The 19,713-nt window shown below is 36.3% G+C and overlaps 1 protein-coding gene across 4 annotated transcripts in view; it reads right to left on the bottom strand.

Annotated features, from left to right (window-relative positions):
• LOC108632901 (ribosomal protein S6 kinase alpha-5) overlaps positions 1–19,184 on the bottom strand; it is a 39,845-nt gene extending 20,661 nt beyond the window's left edge. Inside the window, exons 1-2 of one of the 4 annotated variants that reach the window (XM_018037768.2) lie at positions 15,070–15,158; positions 11,130–11,357 (exon numbers count right to left, since the gene is read on the bottom strand). In XM_018037768.2, coding sequence (XP_017893257.1) covers positions 11,130–11,340 — 211 coding nt within the window. In that variant the 5' untranslated portion in view covers positions 11,341–11,357; positions 15,070–15,158. Of the gene's footprint in view, positions 1–11,129; positions 11,638–15,069; positions 15,273–18,561 lie in introns of those variants that run through there. The other 3 variants (XM_018037767.2, XM_018037769.2, XM_026810767.1) reach the window with 3 other exon arrangements.
• Between the last annotated feature and the right edge of the window lie 529 nt (positions 19,185–19,713).

The raw sequence follows: 19,713 nt of genomic DNA, 5'->3' as shown, positions 1-19,713 counted from the left end.
TTATCACATATGTCAAACGTTTGGTAGACATCTTACCTTACCTTAAGTTAATTGAGCAATTTCGTTCCTGTCACTCCTCTTATCTTTTGCACAACGTGTAATTAAAAAAAAAACCTGCTTTCCACAGCGATAACTTAATGTAGGACAAAAGGAATTGGCACAAGGCATTGAACTTAATTTAAATATCAACATATATAAACGGTTAAAGAGATAAAGTAATTCATCAGCCAATAATCGTTGTGCATACGTGAGAGAAAGAAAAAGAATCGTTCAACAGTTTGCAACAACCGTCCTCGACGGTCGTTTACTATTCCCGCGTAAACATTCATGTAAATTTGCTTGCGCAAAAATGGTATTACGTAAGAGCGTTCGCGCCGAAGAATTCATTATTGTTCGTTCCACGCGGACGAATCGAATCGAATCGAATCTCTGAGAATGATCGAGCGAGAAACAATTTTTTCTCTGCGTTTTTTCCCCGACGTATTCGTTCCCCTCTCGAATCTTCATAACTGGAATCTTAAATGTACGCAGTCTATTTTTCACTATTTTATATTTACGATGTTTGCTACTCCTTTAAGTGGTTTCTGAGTTCCGTAGAAAAAATCAATCAGCCTTTAAGATGCATCCAGGAAACAGTATTAAAACCTTACGGCTCGTAACTAATCTTAAAATTCAAATAAGCCATGAGCACGTGTTCGGTTAATGAGTATAACTAGGAAGTCTAATGAACCAAATTTCCCTCAAGCTGAGTTTTTCCTCAGGCCTATTCATTCCCCTCTTCTCAAATGTAGCTTATTTTTTCAATACTTCAATATTTACGATGTTTTGCTACTCTTAAACCATGTCTGAATTCTTTAGAAAAATCAGCATTTAAAATGCATACAAAAATAAGCATTAAACGTCATTGCTGGTAGATAATCTTCGAATTTAAATAAACCACGTAACTAGAATGTCTAATGAACTTCTCAAAATCAATTGAATCTCAGTAAACTTTCCATTCAATTCTTGCAAAATGTTCTTATATTATTTTCTAAAAGAACTAGTTATTATGATACATGACCCTGCCTCGCGCGTTTGCAAATACATGGTGCCGAAGCAGGCCACCTAAATACTTATTTCACTTTTTTATTGTGCAAGAAATATTTATGACGTTAGGTTAACGATCTGAAGCGAGGAATAATTTGTTAAAAAATTGTTTTGCCCAATTGTTTTGTTTTGTCTTCGTCCTACAACGATTTTTCTTTATTATGAAACACTTACTAAGGTTCGCTTATTACTGGTGCTACCAATCTCTTCGTAGTCAGCTAGGAAACAGACATTTATACGTGTCTGTTGATAAGCACAATTGAGAGAGCATCACAAGCGGTAATAGCTCGTATAAGAAAATGTATTGCTACCAGCGGACGACAGTTTGAACATCTAATAACGGAAATAGTAACCTCGGATATTATTTAAATTTTATTATATATCTCACTTCTCAATGTACTTTTTCGTGTGCTACCAGACGCAAAGATGAAGACAATAACAATGGCGAAAGAACCAAATTTTCTACTCGCTTCAAGTCAATGACCTTACGTTATTTCTTGCAAAAAGGCGAAGCAAATATTTGGGTGGTCTCTGACGCCCGGTAAACTTTTTACATATAAATAACTGAAATTTTCAAGTTCAACAAGCGTTCGGGGTACATTAGGAAAATGTTTCCGAAATAAACGTATGAATCAGTCTGCAACCTTGCACTTTGAAGCTTGATGGACGAGTTGGAAAATCGCTTAGTTACATACTGAACAGCGTGTAGTGAACTGATTAATATTGTGCGAGACTTCCTTATCTTTTTGGATGTATTCCAACATTGCACCGGGATTGCAGTTTACCAATGGATTTTAGCAAAGGCATTATTAGTATCTTTGGTGTATCCTTACCACGTGCCGCCTGACCATTTGCAGTGCCGCACGTACTCATCTCCCCCGCGATGTTTTTTGATTTTCGACAAAATTACAGGAACACTGCTCAATTCTCCCTTAATTAAAATACCAGGTCACCGTGAAACGACTCTAACGACCCAACTACAACAAACCACTACTCCCCCGCGTTCAACCTACATCCCTACCAAACTGCTAAGAATAAACCAGGAAAAGACTATAACGAAGGTAAAAATAAATTCAAGAAATACTTCTGACTAGTGACAATTCGACGATCAATAAACCTCTATTCCCTAAACCTAATCCCTAACCATGGAAGCTATGAAAATCTACCTATAATTTCCTAGGGTCGAAGAGCCACCTAAAAGATATTCGATATTAGTAAATCCCAAATCTGTCCGACAATAAAAAAATAACGATAGATTTCTTAAAATGCATAAAATTAGGAAGACTGTAGAATTCTGAAGTTCTGCAATGTATGTATTACTTTTTCCGATTCATTTCCTGGTCGTTCTCATCCTAAAATATCAGATAATATGATAAACTATGATTAAAAGCTCTACTACTCCCCTGCGTTCAACCTACGTCCTGACCGAAATGCCGAGAATAAATCAGTATAAGATACTAGGCTTTCATCAGAAACGGTCGGAGCTTTTCGAAACTGGGGTCGACTTGTGAGATCTCGTTCACTAGGATCTTCATTAAATATGCCTGAGGTTGAAACGCGGTGGCAGCAGCCTTGATAGTCGGTGTTCACGATCGATAACATCATAGTTAAGTTTCTTTCCGCGGAGAAAGGGTATTAGAACGAAAACGCAGAAGCTTTCGCTGAAGGTTAACAAACGTTACACAACAACCGCGATCAATACGCGATTTACTTCGAAGTCCACGTTATTGGTCGGAAAATATTTTTACACGTGGACGAAGATATTTACGCGATGGTCCACCCACTATTAATTTTTTATGTGATGTGATAATCGATATCATTAATGTTCAGACACGTTTCGAAACTGAATACAATTTTCTTTGCGATTTTAACAGGCTTACTTTATTGTGTGATGTGTAGACTGCATATTTTGATGCAAAGTAGAACATTTAGAATATAGAACAATGTAATTTGCATAGGAGAAGAATGCAATTTACATATGCTTTGTTTTTACTCACTAAATATCGTATTATGGACTTTATTTACTTCTGATATTTTCTACCCTTTTGCATATTGAATGCACTGCTCAATACAACGAGTATTTAAATCATACATGTTCTAATATCATCTATCTTTCATGAATCTATTTGAGTTGTATTCATGTTAAATACTGAAATTGCTTGGAACTACGAACGGTTAAAACTAATTGTAAATTGAAGTTTCCCATGTTCCTATGTGTCCAACTCTTTTATGCTTTCACCGATTCTTAGGAAACTTTACATATACATACTTTACATTTACATTACATACATATAACTTACTTAGATCTACGAAAAGCAAATTTTTACAGCAAGCTGTTCCAAATTTTTACTGGAGATCCGAGTAGAAAAGTTGCTTCTTTGTATATTTCGACAAATAGCGATTTACTTAATTTTTTGTTACAGATTACGTATTTAACCAAGCTTATCTTTATTTTCGTTTTTATTCAGATCTTATTTTATTTTCAAATTCTATGTATTAGAACACGTTTACTTATAAAGTCTATTGTGTATTTTAAATATATTTTGTAAGAAGGAAATTGAGGTCCATTGTCGTTGTAACTCGATAAGGGAATATTAAATGCATTATCTATGTAATAAACTAATCTTTCTAACAAGCTAAAGAAAATTAAGTTCCTTGATCCAATATTAAAGAAGTTATTACATTTTTAAATGAACGTTAGTGGGAGTCTCTGTATAAGACACGCTTTATGTAGACTATGTACGCTAGAGTATTATTATTTAACACTAATGGCCCCGACAAGTAAGATGCTTACGAGTGCTTCAACGAATAATTTACCGGACATAATTGCACCGAGGCTATGACATAATGTTCACATGTATTACGATACGTAGTTACGTCTAATAGGTGCACGCGTGTAAATACACGCATGATCGAGCTGACCCTCGTCGAAAGAAAAACCGCAATGAAAAACTCAAAGAAAAATATAGAAACTCATTGCACAGTCGACAGATTTGCGATCACTATTTAATCTTTTCCCTGGGTATGAAAACCAGCAATAAGCATTCGATACGTTACGCGTTCCCGAGCTCGGTGTTCAGTACATGTATTCGTACCGCATACAAGCCACCGCACAGGCGGCCAGAATTACCCGGGAAATATCTATAAATTTATTACGAGGGACCCGTGGAAACGCGTCCCCGCTGCCACATTCCCTGAACAAAGCGATCAGTTATTTATCACTCTCAATTCAATCCTAAATTTTCGAAAGTCCACGTCTAACGATAGAGTTTGTGACAATTTGGAGGCACAACTTTTTCTTATCTAATACGAAAAGAAAAATTATATTGAAAATAATAATAATCGAACTATGGATTTCTTCGAAGAATTGTCTGTGCAGGAAATAGAGAAATATTTCGAAATATCGAAAACTGAATGCATATCGTAATACTGAAAGTAATTGTCGCCATACTGTATTTGTCAAGATAAGATATAAAAATAACCAGCTAAGTTCAAGGCTTTCCCCGTGCCAAAAATACGTATGTTAAAGAAGATGAATTATGGTAATTATATTGTGCTATGAAAAGAAAAAGTAAGTATTTTTGGAATTGTAGGCTCATACGTTTCGTCTAAGTAGACCTGAACGTTTCCATATCTACAGAACTCCTTATAGTCGGCGTGAAAAATGTTAAAACGATAACATTTATTATAGTATTACTCCGTAACTATGTAGTCAATAATCTCAAAAATATGTATAAATATGCTTTAATATAGTCTACAGTCATTTCGTCACATTTCTCAAGTGTTTATTACTCGATGAATGGGAATAGGAAAAAAAAACGATAGTTTTCTCGTGTTGACACCATTAATCCAATATTAAACTATGGTAAGATTTATGAATTTTTACTGACGATATCTCGAAATAGTCAATGAGATGATCAATCGGTTCAGGGTTTCATACATTATACATGTACATGTATTCTTTGGCATGTACATTGTACATTTCAAACAATTTTTAATACTATTGATTTAGACAACTACCTCAAATGATAAAAAGAAACCTAAATTGTTCTTTATCAATGGATTGTCTATCGTGGAACGCGAAAGGGAATTGATATCTCCGTTCGGTGATGTTTTTCGATTTTATCCTGCGAGCGAGATGGCGAGAGTTTATTAGAAGCAGTGGGTGAACAAGTGTAGATGGAAATTTTATTGTCGTCGAGATTGGTTCCCGCTGAAGCCAGTTCCGGTTCGATTGGCTGCTTGTAAAGTCAGTTAAACGATATTCGACCGGACACGTACCATAAAAATCGCGTCATACGACGTCCGATAAGTCGAATCGCGATCGGTCTGCTCGCACGATGGTTGCAACCATCAATTGACGGCGATTAAGACTGCGGCTCGAGTGCAAAGATTCGATGCGAAATATATAGCGCACTTTTTAACGAAGGATGAATATTGCGAATGTTAACTTTTTTTATTTCAGCCACATAAGGCCTATAAATGGACTCGGTTTACAATCCTAATTCCATTCTAATCTTGTATACCTCCATATCTTTGTACTAATGATAACAATTATAATTAAACTGCGCATCGTACGAACGAAACATAAATAACAAACTAAAATAAGTATACATTTTAACACTTCATAAACAATGTAAAAAGTTATTACGAATGATAATTGATAAGCAAGTAAAATTTGTTAACGAGTTCCTAATGGAAAGATCGCTTAGAACCTAATTGGATAAATTGCAATCAAATTCCTTGCTAACTCCTAAAATTCCAAAAATTGTTTGCGTCATTATAGGGAATTCATAAATTTCATTAACAAAAAATAACCGATTTAACGAACAACCTTGGTACAAATGATTTCTTAACGATGTTTATTACACGTGTAAATTAAAATGAAAGGATTATTTTCACTGTTATCATTAGACTGCGGATTTCACGCATTTATTGTAAAATGAAATATGTAAAACATAGATATATGGGCGAAAGTACATAAAGTATCAACAGTAAAATGCAATCTCCGCGAAAAGTCACACGTGTTCTAAATATAGTAGATTCTCTGATTTTGATATGTAGCTACTCACATTAAAAGGTACTCTAACTGGAATACGTTTCAGAGCTTTTGCATGTGTTAATCGTTGCATATTTGAATTGTTTATTTTTAACAATATTTCTGATAATACTTATTGCTGATGAAATATGTTCCTTATATAATTATTCATTATTGTACAAAATTTGAAAATACTGACAATACTTTTTCTATAGTTTTATTGTAATTTAATGTAGCTCAATTTCATTAAACTCCATAAGAACACGTGTTGATTTGAAAATTTCAAATTGACATAATTCGAGCTTCTCAATATTTTTCTCCACGTGAGTTTAATATGATAACTATTTATTTGCAAAATTTCAAACAATATTTTAATTTACAGCCAGAACGATCTTAAAGGATTGAAGAACATTGTTACTGAATATAATTTCTTAAATTGATACCCTACAAATTTTATTTTGCATAAAAGCCGGCAGTAGTTATTATAATAATTCTACCAGAATCTGACATCCTCTAATTATTGCTCTACGGTATAATTTTCGGATTTGTAACAGAAAGCATAATAAAGTAAACCCTCAATTAGATGAGAAGCAGAACGTTTTCAAAGTGAATGTTTCACAACCGGCTACCGCTAACTAAATCCTGCGTCATCCTCGCTTTCCGAATCTATAATCGCTGGCCGAAGTATAATCTTCTGAACTTTACACCATAGTATCGTCTACTCGAAACGATTCTGGGATATGGAATATTCAAGCCTCAGCTTACAAACGCGATTAATATGTATACGCAAAGAGTCGAATCCTGGAACTTGAAAGGAAAGTTTGATTCTCCCCGGGATATAAAAACGAATTACTAGAGGCTCTCCGTATTACGCCACCCTCAAAGTTACTGCGGAAGCCTTACAAGATTCTGAACTACGCTCACAGATTGTACGTCCAAGTTTCAGCTTACAATCCTTACTTTTGTTACCTACAATTCCCTGCTATCGTTTGCATAAATAAAAACAACAGTGATATCATTATCTTCGACATTTGTATCTATTATTATTGTATCGAATTAAATATCGTGTCAATCATTACATGAAACATTATATTAAGCACTACGGCAATTGTTATATTTACGTACGTCACTACGAATTACTTTATAAAATATGTATATTAATTTCTGTTACGGCCTGTGATGCAAAGGGGCTAAATCGGTGATCAATTTATGGTACCTCGACCTATTTACGTTATAATGTCAATACAAATCCTGTTGAAGATTCCTGCGATGAAAAAAGAACGGGGCCGGATACCCAAAAAAGGGGCGACTGGTTCCAAGTTCGATAACGGGTCTCGTAACAGTTGCATTATCTCGGGTTACCAGCGGACCCGGCTGGTCCTGCGAACTGGACCCAATTATATGCACCGTCTCTCCCGGGGATCAACCGTACGGAAAAGAATGCGGATGAGAAAGTGGCCCCGCGCGCGTACGGATCGATGTCCAGTTGTGTGCACGCTCGTGTAAACCGCGAGGCAAAACGAAATAACAAGTAGTGTGTACCACTCGAAGGGGGATAAGAAAGAAACGAGAAAAAATGTTCGGCGCGTACGGAGAGGCGCCGCGTAAAAACCGCAAAATGTGGTTGCGAGCTCGGTTCTCGGATAACCACCAGTACGAATAGAAATTTACTCCAATCTGTTGCCTTTCCGAGTCCAACGATAGCCGTCCAACAGCCCATTTGCATCATGTACACTTTTTCTGGTCGTTATCAGTAAACAGTTATCAATATGAAATTATCATTTATTTACTTGTTTTCCTACACAGCTTTGGGAAGTGAATTATGATTCCATAAAACGGTGGAACATATCCGCTCCATAAGCACTGAAGAAAGTTTCTTGTAATTAAGGAGATAAATAATTGTTTATTTCAAATGCTACTTCCTTATGCATCATATCAATCATTAGATCAAGATAGTTATACAGAGTAAATCAATATGAAATTATGTCTTTGATTTTCCTGTATGGCTTTGCCAAGTAAATTTCTATTTCAAAAAACAGTGGGAAATATCTGCTCTGTGAGCATTATATCATAACAAATGCAAAAAAGTTTCTCTTATTGAAAGAGTTTCTCGCATTTCGAATGATACTTTTTGTATCAATTATTGTACTAAAAATTCTATCAATCATTGAATGAAACATTATATCAAATAATGATTTAATTATTTGAAATATTGAATTCATTCCGGTTATAATATTTATGGTAGCGATGCAAATGGATTAATGCCTGATTCATCTTGCTAGTTTACACATTATTCCCAGAATGGCATTCTATGGACTACAATGAAATTTGTGAAAGTATTGGATGGGTTGACAATTTGCCACATGTTCGACATCCTTAGGGTGGTTAGCTATTTTTTTTTCAGGTAATCTGAGATGTCTGCAGGATGCAACTGCACAAGAGATTCTTCCCGTGCCCTGCAAGTGCTAGCAGATGTTTGAAGCATTGTGTCAAGAGGGTTGGGGACAGTGTTCGAATATTTTTAGAATTTTTACGGCTTGCCTTTACAGTTGGTCACTAAGTAAATTGTTGAAAATTATTCCGATGATAAAACCAAGCCTCGAAAAACAGAAACATGTTTTTTGATATCTGGGTAGCAACGTTCAGATAGTGTACATATGTACGTATATCTACGTTACATACATAGCAGTCTTTCCGAGGGGACAAGTGCACTCAGCTTTGTTGCAACGAGCCACGAGCGCGATGGCAGTTTCAAAGAGCATTGCGCAACGACGTGCCGCCACGTGTGCTCCGTATCTTCGAACGGCAACAATAATAGAAATGTTTGGCTCACGATCAACTCGTGCAATTATTTCTTTCATCCCGTTTACTTTACTGCTGGCAAATTAGAATCCAGTTAACCATAAAGGAAGTAACCATAATCCTTATCTAACATTCAAAGGTCAACGGAATACTCGTAAAGCAAGTCCACCTACTTGAAAACCAAATCAATTGACATTCAAAGGATAAATGGTCGCAGTATTAAATTCCTATACAGTTCACCCACGAAAACATTAGACCGTCCGTAATTCTCATTCGACATTTAAAGGTCAAGCAAATATTATTTTTGATTACAGCAAACAGATATCGAAAGCTCTGCTTGAAAATGAATTTTAGATAGGGTTACCACACGTCTTCTTTTCCTCGGACATCCCCTCCCTATCTTTAGACCTTAAATTTCGATCCGGCTTTTTAAATATGCAAAGATGCAGTTCTACTTTCCGCGCTTTTGCTCAGATTATTATTTCATGCAGACTCAATGAATAAAAAAGAAGAAAATCAAGTTAACTGTAGAATCTGTCAAAGGGGCTTAACTTTAGAAACAAGTCCTGTCAAGATTTTCATAATTGAAGAAGAAATAAAATTACTAAAGAAGAAGGAAGGAGAAAAACGAACAGGTAAAATCGGGATCGAAATTAATTCGATTCAATAAATAGTTTAAGATAATAAAAACTAACGGTTCACACGCGTGGTCGCTTATACCTGTGGAACCTGCACGAGGGTTCAATGTGACGGTAGACACGCTTGTAACGTGACTCACTGCCCCCACGAAGATATCGCGACGCAACTTTTGGAAGAGGGCAGCGTCCAATGGGACACTCGACGACCTCGTCACGTTCACGCTCGCATGCTCAGAGCTTATGACTAATTGAGTCTACCCATTCTAATAGTTGCCCACACAGGTTATTCACTGGCAGGCAACCGACTTCGGAATAAGAGGACTCTGTCCACTAGACGCAAACAAGCTCCTCAATGGAATTGTTTTCAAGTGAAACGGGAAATGCCCAACGCATGATTCATTCGCCGTAATTTTCGGCTGGCTAGTTCGCAGACGAATTTCAAGATAACATTGCGAACCGTTAATGATTCGCGATAAGACAAGAAGGCCGATTTGTCTTCGTTATTCCCTTGTAAATCCATGTTTCTGACAACTACTTAGCAGTTTAGGATGGCAACAGTTTGTATGCAGAAAATGATAAGCTTTCTCCGTAGAATACTTTAGCTTTAAGTACACAGAGAACAACAATGACTTCTATCAATGTTTGGACATATTTCAACGTAGAATTTTTTTAATATTAGACCAAACAACTTTATTTTCTTTGGGATGTTAAGATTAGTTTAGTACATAATGTGTTATAAAAAATTACGAGAATATTCGTCGGAATGTGCAAGAAAAAAATAAAAGACGTGACTTTTAACTTTTCTATTAGATTCTCCAATAAAAATTGGAAACGTGGTTTTCAGATATCAAAGTAAGTTATATGCATGCAGAAAGTTCCATAAAAATCAGTGAAAGCATGAAAAAGTTAGGCACATGAGAACATGGAAAACTCAGAATTTATCTCAGTTATAGAAAACCTACGATTTTTTTAAATTTTTAGTTACTCATAAAAACATTGGCCAATTTCAATGTTCAGCACGAATACAAATCCGAAAGACACCGAAATTTATCAATTGTTATAATTATTATTAAATTTTGTTAAGCAATTAATAAGGATTAATACTCTGTGATGTATAATCATTGTGGTTGCTAACAACTCTTATAGTTGAAGCAACCTTAAAAATTCAATAATAATAATAATAATAANAATTAGTAATTAACCTTCGGTTTTTGACCCGATTTTTACTAATTAAGAGTGTCAATTATTTAATTACCTTGATTGGAAGAAATTCGAATTCACTATTGAATTTTAATTCTCAACTAAAGAATATTTCAATTGTCGATTGAGATGTACAGAAATTTAATCGTTAATGCAGCAATGAAAAAATCTGCAATCCTGATCATAAGGTTCGTGATTCAATCAGCACATAGACATAGACACGACAGTAAAATGTATTATTTAATATGCTTAAATTACTCGAAATACCTTTAGTTATCTATATAAAATCAGTCTACTTAAAATCCAGTACCAAAACTACTCTACTTATTTGATCTATCATTATTTCATCATCACAACGCTCGTACCTCTGTTCAGTCTGTCTTCGTAGTCACTGGGTGTAGGTTGCTGGTCCCTGACATTGAATTCATGAATATCCTGGTCCTCTTCGTAACAGGTCATCGCGTAGTTCCTCTCCTCGACGGTTATCTGCTCCTCGACGAGCATCTCGACGTCACTGCCGTAATACCCACTCTCGTGTTCCTCCTTTTTCATAGTGTTCGTCGCCTCTGGCTGCATTTTTTAACGCCGAAAAACTGTGGGACGTCACAACATAACGTTGAGCAGCATAATCCGCACGGACATGTGTTAAGCGAGTGTGATCTCGTTTCTACTCGCGGAGCTACTGTCTTCGGACAGCTGTAGAACGCAACTTCTTCCTTCGTCGAAGAACACCAAGGATCGTTCAAAATCCGTAATTATACAACGCGTTCGTACGGTTTTCCCGTAGTTCCTTTCTAAACGCGGGATTCAGATTTTACGATAGTCTTCGGTCGTATTTAGGAGTTCCGAGTACCTTTTACGATCCGGGATTACCTGCGAGTCAAAGAACAATCGACTAAGACTAAGCATACCCAGGTAGGATACTGAACCGGATGATTAAAGGTTTCCCGTTTCGTCCGGCAATCGATTTTTATTTCCGTGCAAAAACCTTGGATTCACGAATTGCCATATCATAAACGCCAGAAATACCGAAGGCGAAAAGGTTCTTCGTATTCACATAATCCGTACGGTCCTTGGTTTTTCGAGGGCAGCCCCAATGTTTCGTTCGAGACGACTCGACTTGTAGACTCCGTGATTTCCAGATATCTTTCGTTCGAACAGATAAGAACTAAGCGATAAGCTTCCCCCTAAGATTTTCTAATATCTAAGTACCGGATACTGCGACATGTACCGATCGACATTTGGATGCATGGTCATCATTATTCTAATCAAACCATTAACCCAATTGCATCATTAGTCCATTTATGTACATATATTTACGGTATCACCCATGTACATATAAATTATTATTTGAAATTATTCATTACTCGTTGATTTATAATACTAGAGCCTTATAAATGACGCCTGAGTTGATAAAATACAGGAATATGTTTAATCAACAAACAGAATGTTATGGTAAACATGAAAGTTTCTGTCAATCAATTTACTAGATGAAGCGTTGTACCAATTACTGAATCTATTGCATCAACCATTGCATGAAATATTGCATCAAATGTTGTATAATTATCGCAGAAAATATAATATACATTTTTAATACAATATTGATAGCCTGCAGTGCACAACGCAAAAGGACTGACCAATGAATATACCTACTACTTTATTATTTACAATTTTGATGTTCGACCTAACGGAAAAACGGAAGGATTTATTGTAGAACAGCTAAGTTTAATTTCTAAGTACGAAGGTCCGACCGTCCCGTTTATTACTCAGTCACCAATAGTTTCGGATCGGTATCTTTGCCTGGCTCACGAGGGTTTCCCCTCGTTATGGTAGGTCAACAACGACTACAGTATGCCTATAGTACAAATGAGGGTCGTTTTACCGCACTAAAAATTAGGCAACTTTCCTCGGCATTAACGTACCAAATGTTTCATTTTTACCTGAACGACGGACAATAACCAATATTACAAAAATGACGGTACAACGTGTTTTACGGACTGCTAAGTTTAATTTCTAAGTACGGAAATCCGACCGTCCTGTTTATTACTCAGGTACAAATAATTCTGAGTAGGTATCTTCGCCTGGCTCACAAGGATTTTACCGTATTATGCTAGGTCGTCGACTATAGTATGTACAAAGGAGGATAGTTTTACCCTACTGAAAATTAAGTAGTTTCCCTCGGCATTCTATATACCAAATATTTCATTTGTAATTGAACGACGAGCAATAAATAATATTACAAAAATAACGGTACAACGTGAATTTTTATAGAGAAATAATATATAATACGTAATAGATAGGAATCTTTATCATCCAAGCGTTATATTGGTTCGAACAATTGTTTAATTCGACATTAAAGAAACTACAATAACGAATATTTACCAAATCAGTAAATGTAAAAGATGATACAAGAATAGAATAAACTAAAGAATAGAAAATGGAGAAGACCATTGAAGAATTGCATAAATTATGAATAAATGGAGACGAGTATACAAGAATAAACACAGAATTACGTCAAATAAATCTTATTATGTAGTAAACTGAGGATTTTCATGCAACAAATATTTACGACATAGATAGAAATTTCTTAACAATATTTGTTCGTACGACTAAATACTGATTTTAAAAGAATTGCAATGAAGAATATTATAAAAAGAATAGAACGTTGACTGAGCACTATGAATGTTGCAAAAACCATTTAGAAAGATAGAAAGTCCTATTATCCAAGTATTGTATTTCTTCGAACGATTATTTCATTTGACCTTAAAAGAACTGCAATATTACAAAACCGGTAGAACATCTACGGAACCAGTGAGCAAAAGGAAAAGAGTACGCAAGTAGAATGACGTCAAATAAATCTTATTATCAATCAGCTCTAACATTATTGGACCTTGTGTGCATGTGTGCTAATTACGCGGAAAGTTTAAACCCGAACCGAACCCGGTGACCCGGATACGGCGCGCGTATCACGTGCTCTCCATTCGAACTATACACCCTGTAGCAACATATTAATATATAACCACCGTTTCTCGGTTAAACGGTGTATATCGGACGAGCATATTAGGTTTACCGTAACCATATTATCCGCGAACGCCGGATACCACGAGCACAATCGGTGACTAACCTGCTCACACTCGGATATCCTCGATTGTATCCGCTGAAAACCGGCGCGGCACACGACAACAACTCAATTTCGCTCCTCAGAAACAATTTTTTTCTCTTATCCTCCCTTGATCCCGTTCTATTCTCATCGATGATAAAACGCGACTGTGTAGCAAAGAAACGAACCAGAATTTAACATTCAGACGCGAACAAAAGTTTGAGATTTCTAGCATATTCCATACGGAATTTTAATTAGGGGAAATAAGATTTTGATAAAGTTTAATATACTGCTGAGAAAAACTATTAAAAACACGTGGTTAAATTTGTAGAGACCAAAGATATCTGAAAAAAAGTTATTAAACATTTCATTTGTACATATTTTATGTCTTATGACCAGATTCTGAGTTTTAAACATTTATACAAAAATTGGGTATATGGAAAATATACAGAATGAATGAATTACTGGAAATTCTTTGAAATATCTACTGAAAACAGTTTACTCAGTTTATGAATAAATTAATTACGTGATTATAGTAACGAAAATGGTGTTTCTCGTAAAATATCCAAAATTAAAATAGATATCCTCGGTCTGTAAAAATTAAACTACGAAATATTTCATCAAACTTTACGTAGTGTCAATCTTGTTATCGAACTACCTTAAAATTCTCATTTGTTTTAAACAAACGCCAAATATATTTGCGCGATTTTGATATCTAAATATTTGCTTATAAATGTAAGTAAGCTACAAAACTTTTGAAACGAGAAACATTTATGAACATCTAAACACGAACAAAACGCATGCTCCGTATTCACCCAGAACGAAGGTCCAATATGTTTAAGCCAATCGAGTGACGAACAACGTAAGAGAATAGCAAGAGATTATTATCAGCGTTAATTGACCAAGCCGTTTGAAAACACGTTTACGTTCAAAGAAGACCTTAGCGATATTCCTCAATCTATATATATTGTTTTGACATAAAAATGACACGTAGTGCGATCGTCGACGACGCAAACGGGACGGATATTCTCATTTTAAATGCGCAATCAGACGAATTACGATCTAACTCGGAAAAATGCAGATCGGACAATGTCGCAATCCCTTTCTCTAGTTATGCAGTCGTGTTCCAATTCCTGCGAGTCGAGTCAGGCCGAACGAAACGGATCGGCTGCCGTTATCCTACTGACACACTTTAAGTCGCGTACCTTGTACGGAGAGCAAGCCTCGGCCTTGGCCACCTTCGCGAATATCTACACGATTTGTCTGGCCGCAGCTGATACACGCGTGTATCTCCGAGGTTGATTCAGGAAGAGAAGAACTGGATGGATCAGCAGCACCACATGTCCTGGATACCAAGTTTCGATGATGCACCGTAAACGGGACGCAAACGACTTCGCGTTGGTATTTATTTTTAAATACTTGCTATACTTCCACGATACGCCACGGTGTTCCCCTTCATCGATACATGGAACTTTCCACTATCCGCGTACGTATGCACGATCGCACGTACGTAACATCACGAGCATATGGTTTCACCGAACGATCGTCGCCGTGTTGCCCGGTTAATGGATCGCGACGTAGAAATTGAACGTTGCACTTCGCACGCCGGCTGTCCTCGCCACTGCGTATGCGACAGAGAATCAAGCCTCTTGATGTTTCTCGACACGACACGCTCGAAGAACTAACGTCGAATGTTGCTGGACGTTTCACTTTCACTCGATCACACGCGAACACGGCGTGGAACAACTGTTGTTCGACGGCCACGTAACGTGACAACCAAGCTTGTGGGCGCACGAGGGTACGTGCGCATAGAACGCGACGGTAGACGACTATGAGACTCGGTACCGCACTCGCTCGCGTCTCGCAGCCGACTGATGAAGTGACGAACGGGACCCCCACCATGAGGCGCGCCTTGCTAGTCACCCTTCACCGGCGACTAACAGCTGATTTGGAAAACACCGAGATCCGCCCAGGAACGGACCGACCAGGCCCGAGTGCCCAGTTCGTTGCGTAATACGGTTTAATCCTGTTTCTTGATACCGCAAGAATCGAATTAACGATCGAGCGTGTGTGCCCAGTAAAGTAAACGGAAGAAACTTATACCGAGCTCTTTCTTCCAAATCTCATCAAGCATAGGGTATCTCAGTTCTAAAGGTTCAGAGTTCAACAATATATTCTATGGGTAGAAATAAGGAAAACATATTATAAAAATGTAGGTCTGCACGTGGTTTAAAAAAGTTATGGAAGAAATATGAGAAATGGAAAAACAATAAAAGCGATTGCGTATGAGTTAATTCGAGACAAGAACTCATTAGGAAGAATTCATTATGCATTTATAATCCAGCGGATCAAAATGAATATAAAATTTGAAGAGGAATGATCTCTGAAATTATTCGAAAGATGTTAAATTTAATATTCGGGATACCATTTTGAAATAAAAACAAACATTTTAATCGAATCAGTAAGTTTTAACTCTTAATGAAATGATCGCAGACTTATGTTTATCTAACATTTTTTCTTATCTCCACTCGTAGAACATACTGGCGAAATTGGATCGTTTAAACCTGGGACACCCTGTACACGAGATTATCTAATTAATAGAAATACCTCCCATGGAAAATAAGTGGCTTACAGTTAGTGATAGGATCTAAAACATTCCACATTCCTTAAGTCTGTGATATAGAAAAAGGTTTCCCTTATTCGTGTTTCACTTTCAGATATTGCTCAGTTTGTATCTTTTATTTCACTTATTCCAGTACTCCAAACATCCAACATTTCCAATCATTCAAAATAAACAAGCCCTCGAAACTATCACAACTTTCAAGACATTCAAGAATTCTCAGTTTCGAAACGTGTTCGAATATCTTCAGTTTTGAAAAACTTCAATTCGCAGTTCGAATTCGAACGCTCATTTCTATTTCACTTGAATCTTCGCTTCATTTATCTATTACTTCATTCACATATTACATGAATTTGACTAAAAAATACAGGGATGGCAATAGACATTAAATTTTTGCACGATTAATTTACCTGTTACTTCATTACATGTTGCATATTATAATTGACCAAAAAAATTAGGATGGACATAAATTCAGTATTTTCTTGTTCCTTTTTAATGTTCTTTAACTCGTTTACCAACGAGTTCTTTTCATCAAACGCTGTTTAGTTGATTAAATAAGCCATGAGAATAATGGGAATGAGGAAAAGCAAGCTACTATTTATTTGTATTTATAGCAACATGCGATCCATTACGTTGCATTAATATAATTACATAAACATTGTTAATTGACATACTCGAATTGTATAAAGAGATAGATATCCATCCTCGATAAATAAACTGTAGGTACGATCAATACTCCACTTAAATTGTTGTTAAGTATACATTCGGGATTGTGTAGTTCTCTCTGAATTACGGAAAATTTAGTTAATTGGATACATTATACGCAGATAGCTTAATTAAATGCGATAATAGATTTACAATTTTAGCTTTAGAATGAGAAATGTTTGAATATTACGGACCTACTGTCTTTGGACTGAAGGAATGGAATGATGTAACGCGTTTTTTTAACTAACGAAGAATGCACGATTTATTCCGCTGTGATGCGTTGTTCTTTCTGGCTTCGTTTAAATCTACGTATCCAATTTTCTTACAAAACTCTGTATTACAAGATTAAGATATTTCGTAATGTTGATATAACATTTTAATGTGTTGAGTAAATATCGGCATATTTTTCTACCGATTGTGTTACATAACACAAAATAATAGCAAATTAGCAGAGTAATGGAAAACAGGGCATGGAATTGTAATTAAATAGAATACGTACTCCTGTGCATGCGAAGCAAACTCGAATACTACCGAATCGATCAATTATATAATAGACAATATGGTATATGTAGAGAACTAATTAATAAACGCCAATACGTTTATTTTAAAATCCTGGGATATATGTCAACATGGGCCAATAAATATTTTTCCACCACTGTCATACGATAACCTGTTTCATCGACCAATAAACAAAGCGACCAATATTGCTCACTCGAGAGGCTAGCACTTTCTGACTGGCATGTCACTAAATTTAGATGTTCAACACATACGTGTCATTTCTGTTCTTTGGGAAGCTTCAATACAAATTCACCTTTTATTCCTAGAAAAAGAGGAGGAACAGAAACCAGTGTCTCAATATCATTCTATACCAATAGTCTATTCTTGGAGCTTTCAGATATTATTAAGCTCTATGTGCTGTGCTAGATTCACTTGAAAAAAAGCAATAATTCGACAGACAGCAGAAGTAAAATATAATATTTAATGACAATTTAATTTTCGTGAATCAAACTCCATTAATTTCTTATAATCGTTACTATAATAATATTATAATTGTTCTTATAATGAAGGTATTTACTATTTTTAAATCAGGAATATTAAATTGTATGACAACTCTTAATAATTGTATTTCTTTTAATTTTGTAAAGCTGCTAGCATAGAGTTTTGGGAAACAGAAAATTATTCTTACTGGGAAAGGACGTCGTTTCCCGGAATACATCTGCGTCAAGCATGAAACTTTTCCAAGTTGCTCGACGTACGTGCAAATGTACAGAGGAAACGGTATCGATGAAACAGTGTTATCGTAATCGTAGATAAGCGAAATAATCGTCGCAACGAATTGGTATCAAATCATGATTATAACGAGGCTACGTACCAAATGTTAAGACATGGGTGACCGTGTGCTCCGTGCTGCTGTTTGGAAGGATTTCCAAGGGTGGGGGTGGAGGCGGAAGTGGCGGTTGCATGGTGTTCTCCATGTCCTTGTCGCTCGTTAATATTCGATGTCACTCACTGTACAGGCGGGCGTCGATCCTCCTCAGAGAGGAACCATTCGTGCGGGCTGCTCGATGACCCTCTTGCCGAGAGATGTCTACGTCTTTCTCACCGTGCACGCGTAACGAGAATCGCGGTGTTGCACAGAACGAACGGACCGATGTATCGCGGGTTTCTCGTCAGATTCAAAAGACCGATCCTTCCGATTATCACGTGGAATCGACGAACGACCCGTGAAACAACGTTGACACCGCGTTTTTACATGATTGCCACGGTTTTCTCGCATCCGCGTTGACGGACGTCGAAGACACGCACGTTTCCGTTCACTGCGCAGCCGCCACGCGCAATATACAACACAGGTCGCTGTTGACTCCGCCGATAAATTATCGATTGAGGAAACTCATTAAAATAACTGCGCAAAATCTTTTTTCTTTATGTAACTATGAAATTTCAAAATTGCTGCATGGACATAAGCGAATACATCGAGCGTTTAAGGATGTATAGTATAATAATATATATATATACTTAAACAATGCTAGCATGTTGAATTTGTTATTATAGATTCATATTACTATTAAAAAGCTACCAGCAAAATTTTAAATCAATTCATGGATTTTTTGAAAAATTATTTCGATATTTTGAGAAAAATTAGCAGTGTTCTTCCGACGTCTATTCTCATATACCTACCTGATGAAATTACATTTCCTTCTTACCATGTTCGCGCATATTTATTTTTCTTTCGTCCTTATTAAATAAATAGTATTTCTTTACCTCATAAATGGGAAGGCATGGATAAAAGGAAAGAAGAAAAAATGTTATCTTTGACTCCAGTCCATCGTGTTCGAAATAAATGTATATTGTTAAAAGTAAACAGTGACTTTATTTGTAATAACAAGTCTTTAACAATAGTAAGATGTTAATAAAAGTCATTGTCTAAGCCAGCATTGGTTGGGTTCATTCTTTTTCCTAAGTAGCCTGAGTCTTTTACGCTGAACAATTCAACCATTCCCCGTGTATTGCTTAACGATGTATT

Source organism: Ceratina calcarata, unplaced genomic scaffold (genome assembly GCF_001652005.2).
Source record: "Ceratina calcarata isolate Rehan_Ccalc_2016 unplaced genomic scaffold, ASM165200v1 scaffold178.2, whole genome shotgun sequence".
Lineage (NCBI taxonomy): Eukaryota > Metazoa > Arthropoda > Insecta > Hymenoptera > Apidae > Ceratina > Ceratina calcarata.
The sequence above is the reverse complement of the archived record's forward strand: the minus strand, read 5'-3'. Positions and strand labels throughout refer to the sequence as shown.